The sequence below is a fragment of the Dermacentor andersoni genome, chromosome 1 (assembly GCF_023375885.2).
Source record: "Dermacentor andersoni chromosome 1, qqDerAnde1_hic_scaffold, whole genome shotgun sequence".
NCBI lineage: Eukaryota > Metazoa > Arthropoda > Arachnida > Ixodida > Ixodidae > Dermacentor > Dermacentor andersoni.
Window position 1 is genome coordinate 208335359 of NC_092814.1, and position 18375 is coordinate 208353733.

The 18375-nt window shown below is 45.1% G+C and overlaps 1 protein-coding gene across 3 annotated transcripts in view; it reads right to left on the reverse strand.

Moving 5' to 3' along the window:
* Window positions 1–18375, reverse strand: part of Nbr (exonuclease mut-7 homolog) — a 157270-nt gene that overhangs the window by 61593 nt on the left and 77302 nt on the right. For all 3 annotated transcript variants that reach the window (XM_050194579.3, XM_050194580.3, XM_050194581.3), the window contains exon 14: window positions 5963–6131. In XM_050194579.3, the coding sequence (XP_050050536.1) occupies window positions 5963–6131 (169 nt within the window). The remainder of the gene's footprint in view (window positions 1–5962; window positions 6132–18375) is intronic.

Genomic DNA, 18375 nt, shown 5'->3' on the forward strand with positions numbered 1-18375 from the left:
AGAAATGGCGAAAGAGTTCTTACAGACTTGTCAAGTTTTTCACTGTAGATCACATGAAATCTCTAAAAGTTTTCTTCGACATGGCTGAGAAAAGTAACATTTCATCGGTCCGTCCTCTTTTTGAAAGAATGATGAGGCACCATGGGGAAAGAGGTTGAAGGTATAAAGGGTCACGTTTTTATGGCACAATGGCAGCCGCCCAACACAGAGCCCAACAAGGGGACGTGCTACAACGCCTCTAAAAAGATATGCGCCAGCTGTACATCGTTGCTATACCCGAATATAACATACCCAAGGTTGGATAGGTTACACCAGGTTAACCCTCGCCGCCGAAAAATAGGGATAGAAATGAAATAAGGAGACAGGAAAGATGATAAAGAAAATAAAATGTGAAAGGACAAGGAGAGCAATAGAAAAAGGAGACTGCCGATTTCCCTCGAGTAGATCAATTCAGGGGTGCCGTCTATGTGAAGGGGTGTGTTGCCTCTATCGAGGGGCCTTAAACGGCCCCTCACTAGGCTCCATAGCAAATTTTGGTTATACGCTGGAAGTTGTTAGGTGTCCTCTAGGGAGCGTTCTGCCGCAAAAATTTTTGAACTCGGCTCATTAATAGCTGATATAAATATTTCAGTGCCGCGAACCCATGATTTCAGCAGGTGGGCTTCGCTGCATAGCGAGACTCCCTCTCCACTCGCTCCCTCTAGCGGAATTTGCGAAATTCCTTCCCTGCGTTCTCCCATGCCGGACCTCGAGGATCGCGTGACGCATACGTCACGGGACCCACCTTCACGTTTGTTTGTTTTTTCGTTTTTTTTCCCCCCCGGCAATGCGCACTTTTGCTGGCGGCGTTGCACGCCAGCTGTTATCGTTTCACGCAGCGCACGATTTTGTACACTGTGCAGAAGGACACATGACTAGTGGTATAATTCAGTGGTACACAAATACTGAGGCAGAACAAGCGGATCACAGAGCATGATCACGAACTGGAACACTGTAGACAATGGCATAGTTTTGGTACCTGCACACGTGACCGCACAGCCGTGGGAACAAGCAGCCGAAGTGGAAGTACATCTCTCTTGCTTTGGTGCGAAGTAAAGCAAAAATCACGCAGACATTCCGTTTGTGTTTGATTATTTATCTAAACTTCAATTCATCCATTCAAGCAACAGGTCACACAAGTAACAGATGGTGCCTTGAATAATTCTCAAAGTCACGTGTCACCACGAGCGACGTCACACTGCGGACTTGAGTACGTAGGCGCAGGGACGTGAGTACGTCATCCACCGGCTTGGAGCACGGCAGCCGCGAGGAAAAGGAAAAACGTTTGGTTTGAAATTTCAGATCTTTCTGCGGCGTGTAGCGATGTAATACTTTGCAGACACGATGGTTATCACGCAATGTATGCTCTGCGCTTGTCAGCTCAAAATGGCCAGACCTGGTGAGGGGCCCTTTAAGACGTGCAAACACCTGGCATCGGCTCAACCCCCAAGTTCTCCCTTTTCCCCGGACATGGCTAGACCGCACAGCTATGTGTGGGAGGGTCCAACCCCCCTGTACTCGGGGGCGTGTTACCGCAATACACCAAACACTTGTTAATGCAGACGCCCCTGTGGGTTAATCAATTTACATGTTTATAGTTGAAACGGCCTAGTAAGCCACCAGGCACATCTTGACACAGAGGATAGGCTAATAAGCTCTGGGCTTATAGGCACACTGGCTACTCGCACCCATGTGTCACTTTTTCAAGGTTCGCTGCCAATTTTCGATGCCATGAAACAACTCTGATCCACATCACCTGTATGCCGCACGTAGAGGCCGGTCTTCCAATAGTGGGTGTGCAAGGCACTAGAGGATACGGCTTTGAATCATCATAGACAGTAACATTCTCATTTTATGTCTAGGGGCTCAACATTGTCCACACCAACCCCTCTGTCACCTATCTAGCACATTCATTACAGGGTATCGGCTTGCATTCTGACACTATAGATGAAACAATACATTCCCCTAGTTGCCTTGCACACTGACCTCTGTGACATGGAGATCACCATCTTCTTGAATGTTGCAAAATGGTTTGCTTTCTGGATGAGACAAGTTTGTGGCCAATTATCTGTGACAGACAATTAAGGACTTCCAGTAGTCAGATGTCATTCAGATGGTTGAATTTCTCAGCACGTAGAGGTGATGATGAGTGAGAACCCCGAAAAGCAGATTATGGCCACTGATAATCAGCTTCAAGCAGCAGAATCAAAAATCAAGCTTCCAGTGCATGATTAGGTGCGACTCCTAAGTTATGGATTTGCTTGAGCCTGAAGTGATTGAGCCACCCAAGAATGTCTGGTTGCGAACTTCAGCGACCGCATACTTCTCAATATGGTACCCTAGTTCCAAATATCTAAACCTGTGCGCCACTATGTATGGTGGGTGTCACAGAGAAAGACTAACAAACTGCCACAGAATGACGAAAACTTGCTAAAGCCTGCTATTGTGGAAGCACTGCCTAACATCAACAAGCACTATCTGGTCCAAGCGTATAGATATTATCGAAGCCAAATTCAGTCAACAATTGAGACTGAAGATGGTTTCATATAACAGTCTTATAGAAAAGCAGCAAAAGAAGCACTGAAAAATAACAAATATGCCAAATCTTCGAAATATTGATGCTATTCCTGAAGTCGTCATTATGTCCTCAAATACACTGAAATCTCGAAAAACGGAAATCGAACTGCTGCTTAAATGGAACACCATCCTCATGGTTGGTTGGTATTTGTATTCATGCAATGCTCTCGCAATGTCTCTCAGTAAATGGAACTCCTGGTAAATGGAACCAATTTCCCTGATCCCTTGAAGTTCATTTAAAGAGAGTTCACTGTATCTCTTGCACTAAGTATCCCTGCCACAATTTGCCTCATAATCAGAAAGTGGTTTTGGCACGTAAAACCCAATAATTTTTTTAAACAATTTCACGTGAAGGCCGTGATGCGTAATGTGCATCTTTGAAAAGCATCATTTAGCGCCATTTGCTGATTGCCAATCACTTGCATAGAGGCACACAGCAAGCACATTCAGTGAATGGGCTGATCTTAATCTCCATGAACACGCAGTGAACTCGCGCCAATGTCTAACCGTAGTTTACATCCATAGGCAAGGCTGTGCTACTGCTCACCTTTCTCCATTTTTACTTCACTGTTTCATATTTTGCACTTTGTAACCACTAGTGAGGCACCTGCTGCCTCAAAACTCACAATTGGTGAGTGTTGTTGTCTGAAGTGGTATGTGTGACGTCCACTTCATAGCCGTAGCAACATTGAAGCATCATATGAAGCGGATGTAGCAACGTCCGCTTCATAGCAGGCACTGGCTGTAGTCTCATTTCTGCTGCATGTTTTAACTGATGTGGCTGCCAAATTTGCCTGTCTTGGCACACACGGCCACTGTCCACAATGCTATTAGCAGCTGACTAGTTTACTAGTCAAGCTTCATCTGTTGAGCCTATTGCAGTGGGCGTGGCGGCCGCACCACCAAGAGCAGAGAGTCCAGTATCTTGGATGTCCCAAGTCATTGCAAGGTGCATTTTGAAGTTCTCGGCTAACACCAGTTTCCCTAATTTACACTTAGCACGGAACTAGTGACAACACCAAGATAAAATTGTGCACGCCGACACTGTGCAGCAGGCGGCGAGAACAATGCTTGGCTAACTGACTGGCGTGCTGCTGTCACATGTGCCAAACAGAGAATACAATCGCTGTTGGTTAGTCTTAATGACTTGTTTTTTTTAGAAAGTCAATACACAACGACAGCAAGCAGTGATAGAATATTGAAGATGAGGGGCTGTTCTTTCAAGTAAAACCTAGATGGCTGTGATCGGAAACATACAATGGCAGCTGTGTTGCACAGAAAAAGGCCTTTTTTCAGCACACTGTTGCGATGTAAAACACTACGACTAAAATATTAATCCGAGATGCAAGATCGTTTCCGAGTCATCTATAAGTTTTATCAATATATCAATTTATAAAAAAAATTTATTTCCACAATTGTTTGGTCTCTACTAAGACCTGCAATCCCTCTTTAACCCACGAATGATAAAACAATAGACGTGCCAAACTCTAACAATACAGCCGGTTTAGCCTTTCAACAATTAACGACTTGGCTTGTCCTGCAGTTTGGGTACATTCAGTGAGCACTGAATAGACTAGGCCCTGCTAGTTTCAGTTTCAAGGAGTTAGAAGGGTGGTCAAACACAAACACACACAGACTGAAAGCCCCCCCCCCAAGAAACTTCCATCAAGTACCCTAAGAATGCTAGTTGCATTAAATGTGCTTTTACTCTAGTTCGAATGGTCATGGCAGATGGTGCCAATATTGTATAAAGTATACAGTAGAAACCACTGATAATGATCCCAGATATAACTATCAGCTATAATGATCACATTCCAGTGCATTTACGATTTTCTGACCCTGCCTATTGAAACTGCTCCTTTAAATCACCGTACTGTTACAATGAATGCTTCAAACCCAGTCAAGGTAAAAAGGGGGCGCTCACAAAGTACGAAAGCATGGAAACACAACCAAACTGGGCCCACGGCAGCGTGCACCCTTCTCCAGTGCAACTGCAACAATGGTACCACCTTCAAGGTGAACATGCGAGCGACCACTGCACGCAGATTTCAGAAGCCACAAAGAAGGTGCCTCGCTTTCAAAGCATGCCGACAGGGAGGAGGTATACAGCATAAACAGCATGGCGCGGGGTGTGCACTGGTGCAACACCGAACATCAGGAAGCTTGGTGGAGAATGTCGAAGCAGCTAGGCCTAGTGGATCGGCATACAAGAGCACTGGTTTGAGGCTGCGAGATAACCAAAATGGCAGTGGTGGTGGCTTTGATTATAGCCGTTTCGGATCTGTAGTCACGGAAATAAGTAAGGAAAATCAGACAGTGAACGGTTTTTGTGTGCGAAATTTCAGATGTTCTTATATACTGGCTGTATGGAGTATTTGGCAGTGCCGCGAAGGTGTCCGATTTATCGGGCATGTCCAAATTAGTATTAAACAATACCCATTGTCAAATGGCGTGTCTAAACATCTTATTCCGAGTGATCGTGCTGAGCTGGAAAAGTCTGGCTGCCTAAGCGATGCAGTGTGCTTGCTGTCCACTGTTATATTCACTATGGATGGGATGAGAGTTGTTGCACTGTTGCTTGAATTTCCTGTTTGATCGTAGACAGTCGACAATGTAAAGTAGAAAGTTTTGCACACACTAAACGAAGACAACAAGAAAAGGACACAGAGACCAGAGCAGTCTTAGTGTCCTTTTCATACATTCATACAAATAGTACGCATCTAGCAGTTAATGACATAAATCAATAACAGACTGAAGATGGTCGTAAGTCTGGCTTGTTGAGAGGAGTGATGCAGCCGTGAGCTCAATGAACTTTATTTAGGGTATCCTGCGAAGTTGTGAATTTATCTAGGGCATTCCATTCCCCTATGGATTGGGGGTATAAAGAAAAGTAATATATGCTGTTAACACAAGAGCATTCATTTATCCTGAGTTCATGCTTGTGACGCATGTCCTTAAAACGGTTAAAACTCATGTAAGTAGCAGGATCCATGTCGAATGCATTATGTATTACATAATTGATAAGAACTTGACTCTATAAAGTGTTACATAACTTGATAATGCATCTAGGCGCACGTGCGAAAGCAGCTCTGTGGGGGAACCAGTGCGCCAGTGCCTGTTGTAGATAAAGCGAACTGCTTTTCCTTGCACCAATTCAAGCATGTGTATATCTTTTTGCATGCATATACAAAAACCAGATGATTGCATATGCTAAGATTGGATGGATAAGGACCTTACATGCAATTCAAGGACCAAATCAAAAAGGACAACATTCGATTCGTTATTCAAAAGTTTCAAATATTTGCACACCTCTAATTACTCTTAAGGAGCTGCAGCCAGTACTCACCAGCATATTTCATCTGAGACTGTCTCAGTGGCCTGTTTTCCCAATCGGAGCATTGTTCATCCTTGTTCAGCGGAAGGCCCAGAAGTATACGGGTCAGTTCTGACAAACCCTTGTGTCCTCTCTCTTTTGGCACCACAGGTTTCATCAAGTTGGGATAATCACATCGCAACTAAAAAAAAAGAATGGGGACCAGGTTGAAACAATTGTGCTTTAATACATAATTTCAACTTTGCAATACATATTACCACAACTATATAAATGCCAAATGCTTGTAGAAAGCAAAGCAACAAACCGACACAGTGACTCAGATTCTTAGCCCTTTCAGTGTTATAACAGCATTTAAACGTACAAAAAATCTGTAACAAAAAGAATAGTAAGGAATCTCACGATCTTATGAACACCTGGCCACTAGCTGCATCCTGCAATAAAAGGATTAGTTCAGCATCTAGTTGGTACATGCCAGGATTTACGAGTAGCATAAATAGACTGGTCATACAAGGGTGAAATGCTTTAAAGAAAGATTTTAAGCGCATAGTTGAAATTCAGAAAATACCACACCCTTGAAACCTGAGAGAGTGTTCTTCTGGAGCTTAACTTAAAAGTCAACTCTTGCTCTAGGGTCGGCAGAGCAATAAGGTTGCTCTTATGGCATTACTTGAATCATACAGAAGCCATCGACACCCTATGTGTGCACACCTATGCAGAAAATTGAAGGATGCTTACATAAAATTAGAATACATTGAGGAACAAAAACAGAGCTCATACTCAAAATAAGCACATAACATTACATGTATGTGCTAGTTTACATATAGTGAAGCCATGAGATAGAAGATACCGGTTATAATACGGTTGCTGGAAAATCCCGCAGACAAGAAAGGCAGCAAGCCCACTTCTTAAGCATACGATATGTATTGTCTAAAATCAGTCTTTATATTACTATATAGGCATTTGTGCCTTATATTATCTGCATTACAATCTAAAGAATGTTCAAGCTAACAAGCGGCATTGCCTTCGTGGCAACGAGTGGAATAGCAGAATTGTGGCGAACCGTGGCATCCCTCATTACGTGATGGCGCACTTGAGTGCTTTTGTATGCATACGAGTGGCATCAACTAATTGTGCTGTAAATGGGTGTCAGCACTACATGAGTATAGTAGTACAGCTCAGACCACTTGATAACGTAACCGCTTATAGTGCAAGACCAGATATAATGCGGTCTTTTCTGACTCCCGTTTATCTTCCCACAGAACTCAACGTATAAACATGTCACTTATAGTGCAGTCGCGAGAGACGAAATACCGGTTATAATACGGTTGCTGGAAAATCCCGCAGACAAGTGAGGCAACAAGGGCACTTCTCAATGAAATGCGAAGGCCAAAAGGAAAGTGGCGCGGGCATTCCAGAGGAGGAGACGTCGAGCGAGCGAGCGAACAAGGAACATAGGAGAAAGAAAACATGGCACTAGCATGCTGCCTCAGTGGGCGCGCAGGGTTGCTTAGGCTACGGAGAATCCTTCAGCTTCGGTCGCCTATCTGTGGCAAGTGGTCCACACCGAAGGCACGCACGCATTGTTACTCTTGGGCTCTTCAGTTTTTGTGAATAAAGTAAATACAGTGGCTGTCTGATTTTTTTCTGACACTAGTGGAGTAAAAAAAATGTCTGAATTACTGGGCAGGCTGGAAAATATAATTTCCATGGCAAAATGAATTTCTTTTCTAACTCCAGTACAGCACACAAAAAAATCTTCCGAAGCCACGAGTATGAGTGCATGTTGCATTCGCCCATCGTGATGCACGTCTTCGCGAAGTGCAGATATCTCGTGTGCGACCTTCACTCCGCGATGCTGTCAGTTTGAACTGTGTTATGCAATTCCATCAATTCGCACTGTTGTCCACACATAAGCTTGCACCAGTATACAAGCATGTAAACTTGTTCTATATGCGTTCGCAGTAATTTCTGGCTGATCGCCCACGAGCCCCGCTACACAAGCGCTGCTGTCCAGCCTGTGCATGTGATCTCTGGCCAGATCTCAGTCTACTAGTCTATGGGTACTAACATATATCACAAGCAGGCTTTCCTGCAATGTCATGCCACCCGCCACCGCCGCTGGCTAAGCCTAACCAGCGCAGTCTCGGCGTCGGAAAAGTTTCAGTTTGGTGCACGCTCAACGAAATGTTTCACAATGGCTGTACAGCACTTGGGAAGCTGAGGAACCTCCTTGCCAACAAAAGTGAAGGCACATTCCAGGACACACAATTCCTGGACACATGCGGTTGCTTGGTCTACATGTTTTGCACATGCACAGCCTTTGGAAAATGTTTTGGTTATACAGTCGAACCCACTTATAACAATACCGGTTTTAACAATATATCGGTTATAACAATGAGAAGCTGCTGCACCGTCGACTTGTGTAAGTTTTCCATTATGAAATAACCCGCTTACTATAATGCGCAGACGCCGCATTATCGGTTATAACGATGTAGTCTGGCTGCTGGATGTTCGTGCCAAAATGTAGTGAAATGCAAAATCCTTGAAAAGAAAGAAAGAAAACGAGAAATTCGAGCAGCTGCACGATGGGCCGCTGCTCCAACAGCCGCCACGCGCTCATTTTTCAGCCATCCCCGCGCGGCTCTCTCGTCGCCCTTCCTCCCCTCCGAACACGAATGGGCTGCGCCCACAGCTGTACGTGGCCCCACCCTCCGAAACACAAATGGACCGCGCCAACTGCGCCGCAAGCAGATTGCTCGCATGTTGCTCGCTGGCTCCTCATTCAGTGCAGTTCTGCGAACAGCTTAATCACTCGCGATCGTTTTTGTTGGTTGTGTTGAAGTTGTTCCTGACCCCGCGGTTTCTCAACTTCGCTTGACTCGCCGCCGAAACGGAAGATGGCTGATCCACCCGCTGATCATCGGCAATGCACGCCGTTGCCGGTGAAAAGAAAGCGCACGGCTATAGATTTGGAAACTAAGTGCTTCTAACCGATGAGACTATCGTCGCGAACGTGCTTGCATCGGATAGCGATGGCGACAACGGCAGCTATGACGCGGTAGGGCAGGGTGCCTCAATGTTGTCCTCACAGGAGACCCGGCATGATTCAGTCCCTCGGGGCTTCGTTTTTGCGAGGAACCTTCCACTGCACTACGTGGAGCATTTTGATGCCTTAGAGAAGGATGTCGGCAAGCTTCACGTAAAGCATGCTTGGCTGACGGACATAGGCTTTTCTCGTGCGATCCAGTGACAGGTACGTGGCGAGATGCTTGTGGCGATCTCTCCTCAATCTTTCTTCTGGATTTCTCAAGCTGAGAGGCTGCCGCGGCAGCCCTCTCGCAATTTTTAAACGGCCCCTTTAGAGGCCACCAAAGTGATGCCTCGGCTGTGCTCGCATACTGCTTGCCACCCGTGACACCTCTTTGCAGTTGTAGCAGTGCCATTCTTTAACACCGACAGCCGCGGCTTCTTACATGCGATCGGAGCACCCAGGAAGCAGTTAAATGAGTTAACACAATCAGCAGCCGGGCGGAGGAAGGTGGTGGGGAGGGGCACTGGCCTCCCTGCCTACATAGTTTTATCGTATCAGCTCTGCCATCCTCCTATTTTGATTTTTTCATGTAACCCGGTTATAACAATTATCGGTTTAACAATGGAATTTTTGTGGCACTTGAAAATTGTTAAAAGTGAGTTCGACTGTGAGTGCGGTACTGCTTATAGTGAAGAAATTTGAGACTCTGGCAACTCAAGTTAAACATGGTCAATGCAGTATTGGTATAGCCGACCACTTCCCACCAATTCCGGCGCAGGATAACCATTGCACTCACCTATCAGTGTTTCCAGCATGCTTCCAGTGTACTACTTCAAACACGATAACTGCAGATCCAAAAATATTTATAATTTTTTTTTTTCACATTACCACTGTAGAATTGGACACTGACCAGTAAAGCTGTAAGATAAAAATTGGCTGTTGGTTCCCTCAAGAAATAAAAAAAAATTTTATTGCCTTGTACAGTTCTGGCATTAGCAGGGATGGAAGCAGCCAAGGAAACTTTGGAGCAGCTCTGGGAGCAGCAAATTTTGCACTTTGGAGCAGCTCTGGGAGCAGCAAATTTTGCACTTTGGAGCAGTTTTGGAGCAAGACTTGTCCGTTTTGGAGCAGCTCTAGTAAAGGCCAATACGTGTGAAATACAGGCATATGAAGAAAAGGTATTCTTTAGTTGACTTTACAGAGCACTATTGGGTAACGCCAGATCAGTTCTGCAGAAGCCTGCAAGGCGAGCAAAATTCATGAGAGGGAAAAATTGTCATCCACATGACTGCAGCATGAACCTCCGAGGAAACGCATACAGGTTTCTCATAAACCACCATAAAATGACATACCAGAAGTGCAAACTAAATGCGGCATAAAAAAAGATTATTTAATTTTAATTCACTAACATTTCTTAACTTACTTATTCAGTAACGTGCCAATTAAAAGGTTGTGGAATACGTCATGACTGATTACAACGTACCGTATTTACTCGCATAATGAATACTTTTCTTTTTCTCGAAAAATATGCACGAAGTTGGGGGTGCATTCATTAGGCGAGGTAAAATATTCAGCAATTTTTTATTTTTTATTTTTTGAGGCCACCTCTAAAAAAGTCAGTTTGACCTGAAATATGAACCATTGATTGCGATAGCAAATGTGTAGACAGCTACGCAAGTAAGGATAGTAGTTTTATCAGCCATATAAACTTGCAAACATTCGCTTCAACGCAAACTGAGCGGTGAGAACGCAGTACACACACAGGTATGAGCTGCCATCAACTCAGCCTATGTCGCAGATCGCTTTGAAGATCGGGCACACCGCGGCCATGCAATGCGCAGTCGCTGCCGAAGTAAAACGCTGCCATACTGTGAATGCTAGACAATGCTTTGATGCATCCCCCTCGGCTTTCGGTACTACCACCACCCCCACCCTCCTTTCCAGCCTTCTATTGCAAATAAGAAGAGCTTCCATAACGCACTGCCACACTGTTCCTGCACCCAGTAGCTCACACACGCAGTAAGTCCGCCAATATGGCACATTGGAACACGTTTCTTTAATTACCCGCAAAGAAAACAAGCTACACGCTGCAAGCTTTGCTCCGAAATTACACGTGCTGTAGTCGGAGTTTCAACTAATTTGATTCGGCACCTAAAAAGAACGCCCGAACATGAGTACACGCACGAAGAGAAAAGGCTGGCAAGCTAGCCGAAGATAACGTCGGCCTTCACCGTTGGGTGCAGCTGTTCATCAAAAGGCTGCTCTTGACGACGCCATAATCAACACGATTTGCGCTGGCTTGGAACCCTTTCATGCTATCGAGAGGGAGGTATTCAAACAATTCATAAAGGTAAGTTTGACAATATTAGTATAACCAACCTTTTATCAAAGTAACTGCTTTGTATTCTTTCAGATTCAGGTCGTCGACCCGGGCTACAAGTTGCTATCGCAGGCGCTGCAGACCAAAATATAGTCTTTGGCGGGAGCGGAGTATGCCTGTATCGCACTATACGTGTGGACGTCGCGGTCTGCGGAGGGCTTTTTGGATGTCGAAGCAACATTTGTGGACAGGAACTTCATGGCTCACACATACCTCCTCAGTTTCACTCGCCTGTCAGGGAGCCACATAGCTGTTTGGACTTGTTCCGAGTATGATGCAGCACTGCTGCAGTGGAACAAGGTGAAATATGTGTTTTCATACAATTTCGCCTCCGTTAACTGTGTTTATTTAATTTTCCAGCTCCTCCGCAAGGTGACAGATAACACTTCATCAATGATACAGGCATTTGCATTCACCAGGTGGGAGACTGAAGAGGACGGTGATGATGACAATTTCGACGACTGCCCGGAACGCTTAACCAAGGAGCTTTTAAGCAAGTTCCATCAGTTGGAGCAATATTGATTAGGCTACGCAGCCCACACCCTGCAGCTTCCCATAAAAGACACCATTCGGCAGGTGTGCACAATTAAATAACATATTGGTTTCAGCTTATGTGCATTGACACGTTCATTTATTACTATTTTCATAAACAACCGTTTGGGCCAAGCTTTGTTAAATAATTTTTTATGAATGCATGGACAAAGAATGTATGAATATAATAATTGCAGTTTTAAAAGTAAGGGCAGACAACTGTGCTTATTACAGTTTCAGTGCTTTAAAGCTTTATTATGCAACTACTCCCAGCTCATGTTTAGCCGAATGTTCAAGCATGCTTCGCTTGTTAATCTTGGGGATTCGTGGTGCATTTGATGCCATGGCCAAGATCACAAACTCTGCTTCCCATCAAATAGTGGCTGTGGATAGTTTTTCTGCTGCAGTCCAGGCACCAAGCTTACCCAACTTCGAGGTCTGCTCTCACCACATCAATCAACCGTTCTGAAATACCTCTAAAGACAAACAAAAACAAAACTTGCACATTGCGTAAAGAATGCCCACAGTGTCCCGAAGTTACATTTTAAAGATTTGGATCTGGTTGATTCCTTGTTCGAGCTATTTTTGTCTCATTGTATCTTGTGCTCCTTGCTTTTTCTCCTTTCATGATCTCCCTCTTTTTCTTTTTTCTGGACTACAACCCACCCCGCCTCCCCCCTCAACGCCCGGGAAAATGAAATCCTGCGTAGGTCACTCCTACTACAAATCACCCGCCGTGGTGGCTGAGTGGCTATGGTGTTGGGCTGCTGAGCACGAGGTCGCGGGATTGAATCCCGGCCACGGCGGCCGCATTTCGATGGGGGCGAAATGCGAGAACACCCGTGTACTTAGATTTAGGTGCACGTTAAAGAACCCCAGGTGGTCAAAATTTCCGGAGTCCTCCACTACGGCGTGCCTCATAATCAGAAAGTGGTTTTGGCACGTTAAACCCCATAATTTTTTTACTACAAATCGCTCTGCCCGTAAATAGTTTCCTGGCATATAAGACCAGTCTGCAAGGCGGAAGTCTGCTGCTAGTATGTTTATTTGAATTACGAAGCCCATTTCACTAAGATAATACCAGCCATAGAGCCGTAGCCATGGCACTATGTGCACTAAAGAACAGGAAGGTGCATGATGATTAATGGGGTTTTATGGCGCAAGGGCCAGGGAAGGCCAAAGAGCACCAGACAATGGTTTAATGTAGCCGAGTTTGTGGTCAATGTCAGTGTATATCTGCATGGCTGTATAGAGGCCTAACAGGAAGGTGCGGCCTATGCATTAATGTGCACTCAATTTATCATAGGGCTGGAGAAAATTGCTGTGTCTGTCTCCACTTTATTTTGTCTAATGCAGTCTTGAAGAGTGTCAGCGTGTCGTCAAGTGCAATACCGTACGATTACATATGTCATCATTCTCTTCTGAAGCTCTATTGCATTGCAGGTTTGCCGTTTGCGTTACCTGCACTTGCAGTGGCAATACAGTCGAACCCGGTTATATCAAACTCGCAAAAAAACGCCTATCATTTCGATATATAGCATAATTCAATATAATCCTGCTAAATAATTGGATGTCATAAAAGCACATACCATTTATAAAATCACTTTAATGATGAAACTGGCTTAGTTTCGCATAAATTAGTCCTGCATTTTCTTCTGCTTGGGCAATTTCGCTGCCTGCGACACACGCACTTCCCCACATTGTCAAAATGAGTGAGCAGCTGAGGCCGCAACCTTCTGGATTCGCGCAGAAGCACCGGATTAGTGCGAGTACACCAATCACTTTGGAGGACGTGGGCAAAGGACCGTCGTTGCTTTCCTCATTGTGCCCACTTTCATTTGTGCTCGCTACGATGTCGGCGATGTAGTCTTCGTTTTCAGGCTCTCCCGTGGCCGTGACACCATCATCTGCACTCACAAACTCGTCCACCGTTGGTTCGTCAACAGCTTCCGGAAATTCTGACAGCTCGCTCCAAACACCGACAACGGCTTCGTTGCATTCATCAGAATTTACAGTCATCACCGAGCACACGGAAACCGGCACGTATGAAGAACCACTTGTACACGGCCGTGCGTACGCGTAGGGCGCCACGGGCACTGGATCGCAAGTTTGGCCGCTTTAGCCCTAATCGTGCCGAGAGTGCTCCTCGGAATCTTGCACGCTGCGGGGACATCCGACTTCTCATCGCGTTCGACCCGATTTATGACTTCGAGCTTCACGACGAAAGGCAAATTCTGCCGCTTCATCACGGCAACACTGCAGGAGAAGGCCCACAAGGTGCAGACACAATGAACCAGAAAAGCAGCGACACAACCCGCACTTTCGCCATCTTGCACGACGAGAGCACAAGAGCCTCTGATTGGCTGTCTGAGCAAGCACTGCGGGAGAGCCAGGATCATTTTTTGCAGGGAGGTGTCGACAGCTCGCCTGAGCCATAGAGTTTCGTACCTACAACTTTTGTAGGAAACTCTATGGCCCGAGCAGCCCGAACAGCGCGGTCACGGTAGGGAGAGCGGTTGGATGGAGCCGCACCGCCGGGTTTCCCCGTTACCACGAGGGAAAGCCAACTTCTGGAGGCACTTTGCCGCCGCTTGATGTTCGAGATATCGGGAGTCGCTGCTATTTTTGTTCGATGTAAGTGTAATTTTTGTAATATATACTCATTGTAACTATACCGTGACCAGAAATTGTTCGATATATAGAATAATTCGATGTAAACGGGTTCGATACAGTCGGGTTCGACTGTATTCACCAATTGTTGTCTTCACTTTATTTTAGGACTCAAATGCCAAGGAAGTCATACAAAAATGCCATCACTGCAACTATACGCAAGAGCACCGCCGACACTGGAGATGCGTTGGAGGTGGCTGGTCTGCATTTGGAATCTCACAATGCGACGAGGTGGAACTCACAGCTGCGAATGGCGAGAATGCTCGTTACCACTTTTTCGAGTCATCCAGCAGGCTAATCTGTCGAAATATGAACTGAGGCTGGCGACATACTTGACTGAGCTTCTCTCCCCTGTAGAGGAAGCCACGGAGTTGCTGCAGAAAAGGCACGAGAAAGCTGGCCTTTTGCTTCCCGCATTGCGAAATATCGAAGTTTCCCTTGCAGAAATCTTAAGCTATGAGGCAGCTAAAGGCCTACAGCATAGGCTGGAGAAGCAGTTCACAAGCACGTGGACTGATTTTTTTTTTATGGGTGCCCTCCTAGACCTACAGTTCATGTCTTTTTGGTGTTCAGCTGCAACAGCCAAGCAGATGCGTTCTGCTGCGCTGCGGAGGGGGCCTCTTTTGTTAGGGCAGGACAGGGCCAGCACCGTCACAAATGCAGACTCTGAAGCAGAGCGAAGCAGACTGATGTTTAAAAACATCAGGCAAAATGAAAATCCATTGCAGGGGAAATTTCTCTTTACAGAGGGAACTTGCGCAGACATGTTTAAGCCCCTGACTTATTGGAAAGTGAATGCTAGCCGCTTTCCCTTGCTTTCCCACCTCACTAGGGCAGTTTTCACTGTGAATGCGACGTCAGCTGACATGGAATGCTTGTTTTCTATGGCATCCCTGAAAATGACAGTGAAACGAAATCGGCTGTCAAGCACCTTTTTCAAGCAGCTCATGTTTGTGAAGCGCAGTACATAGTTAGGTAGAAGGCAATTGTTTCATTGCACATTTTTTTGTTTTTAGAACTAAACGTTGAAGCAGCCATCATTTACACTTCAGGTTTTCAAAACTAAATGGCAAAGCGCCCATTTAGCTCGTGACATTTTGTTGCAAAATTTCGATGAATAACACCAAAATAAAGCTTATTTTTACACCTTGCACTGCTTACGAACTTTATTGCGGCATTTAAAAATCTAGAGGACACTTAAGCAAAAATACACTATGTCGTCATTTTAGCATTAATACATTTAAGCTTATACAATATTAAAACATCACAAGCCATTAAAACATGCTGACCGTGCAAATACTATAGGTAGCGGGAGAACTGCCCCTGTGGGAATTAGTAGGGTGGTTGTACTGAGAAAGATATGTCACCAAGCTACTATCCCTCGACCTCGGTAACATATTTTGCGTATTTTTGCAATTAACGCATCTGATGACATCAGTTTTATCACGCATTCATCGGTAACTCGATAAAACTACCAAGATGCCTTGAGATACCAAGATGCCTGGCCATTCCCGGAGTGTGAATGGGCTTTTTTTTCTTCCAAGGAATTGAAAGGAACAGAAATGCAGTAAGTTTTAATTCCCTGGAATGGAATTTGAATGGAATGGCAGCGGGGGGGCTTTTGCGCAACGAAAGATGGCGCGTACAATTGAGCTGCGATAAAGCTGCCACCGGCTTCGCTCACACGCCTTCACTCACACCTACACCATGCAGTGTGCGGCGGCGACGACGACGGCGGCAGCAAAAATGCACGTGGAGCGTCCATATAATTGTTAATTATATATATCGCAATAAAAGTAGCAGACATGATACAATTCGGTGTCTGACATAGCATCGGACACAATTGCACCAGCCGGACACCATATCAGATGCCGAATGGTACTGTGCGTCTCCTACTTCATGGCAGCAAGTTCAGGGTGCGATCATTATGCGAGAACAAGAAAAATCACTTCTTGATTGGAAAAGAGGGGAATGCGTTATTACACGAGTGCATTCATTACGCGAGTAAAGACTGTATACATCAACCTATGTCTTGCATGGCCTTTTCCAAAAAAAAAAGAAAAAGCCTGCAAACTTTTTTTTTTTTTAATCCACATGACGTGTCCCTACACCAGTAATATAAGTGGTCTCGGACGTAAACGTCATCAGTGCATTGCATATATTATAAAAGTGCGATCCTGGGTCACAGTCTTACAACTGTTCAGACAGCGAACCGTTACAAGATTGTGCTACTTCGCATGTGATAGGAACCGAAGATGCGCGCCAAAAACTGCTGATGTGGCAAAGAAAAAGCGCGGATGCAATCTCTGGTTTGCAGAAGCGTTGTCACGGTCAGTGTTTCTTTTTTTCCTTCATTCATTTTTATTTATTTGATGGGCTTTCTTCCTCGTTAAATTTCACAAATCGTAAGTTGTTTAAAATGCTGTTATCGGTCATTTGTCAACGTCATACGCAACTTTTTCATTGACATCTATCAATTAGGTAAATTTACAAATTCAGCGAATTAAACGTACTTGTGCACAGTGAACAAGGAATATTCCCAGTGGCCATCATGAACAACATCCATCAAGGTACAGGGAACGCCGTTCGCGTAGTGCTTTCTGGTCATCTTTATTCTCGGCGACCTTCAGTCAAGATGGTAGAATACCGCAGAATGCCTGCCATGGATGCTTTGTGCCTATGGTGTTTCGCTGCTAAGCACGAGGTCACGGGATCAAATCCCGGCCACGGCAGTCACATTTCGACGGGGCCGGAAGACATTTTGACCCCAGGTGGTCAAAATTATTATGGCGTCCCCCACTAAAGCTTGCCTCATAAGTAAATCGTGGTTTTGCCACTAAAACCCCATGATTTTAGAATACCGCAGAATAAATGTAAAGTGACATACTGGTTCTTGTGCGTTTGTCAGTATTTCACATCACTTGCCGAGAAAAAGCTCTAAGATGTTTCTGAAAACAACAAAGGGATGAAAAATGTTCACATGCTTTCCAGTCTACGTCGTTGACCAATATTTTAAGTAAGCTCCATTATTCAGGCTTATTCGCGTTTCCGCCAAAGGTGTCATAAAGCCAGTGAAAACGGCAACTGATACTTTGTGCGCTGAACAATGGTTTATTAACATTATGGACTCAATCTGCGCAAGTCGCATCGTGAGCATTGTTTCACTGAATGTTTCATTACGACCACAATTTGGCCGCTAAGGTTGATAATAATTATGAGGTTTTACGTGCCAAAACCACTTTCTGATTATGAGGCACGCCGTAGTGGAGGACTCCGGAAATTTTGACCACCTGGGGTTCTTTAACGTGCACCTAAATCTAAGTACACGGGTGTTTTCGCATTTCGCCCCCATCGAAATGCGGCCGCCATGACCGGGATTCGATCCCGCGACCTCGTGCTCAGCAGCCTAACACGCCGCTAAGGTTGACTAAATATGAAACATATCCTTGGCTTTCATTCTGCGGCGGCAAGAGCATGACTTTGTGTGGTGTGGCTGGGCAGAAAATAGTGTAGCCCGAGTGCAAATTTGGGTGATGATTGCAGTTGCATTGGATATTTGTGACTAAGAAGTTTCATGAAAGCAAGCAGGTCATTTGTCGGTGTGCCACACTATCATCCCAGTAAGCAGACGTGGTGCACGTGCAAAATTGATTTAGAGCATCACACAGACGGCATTCGCCCATTAGTCAATGCAGATGCACCAATATGGCACAATATCAAGTACAAAGATGTATAACGAAACTGATAAGCTAACATACTGAGCAGACCTTATTCATTCAGCGTGGCTTTCCTTCCTGACAGCCCCATGGTATA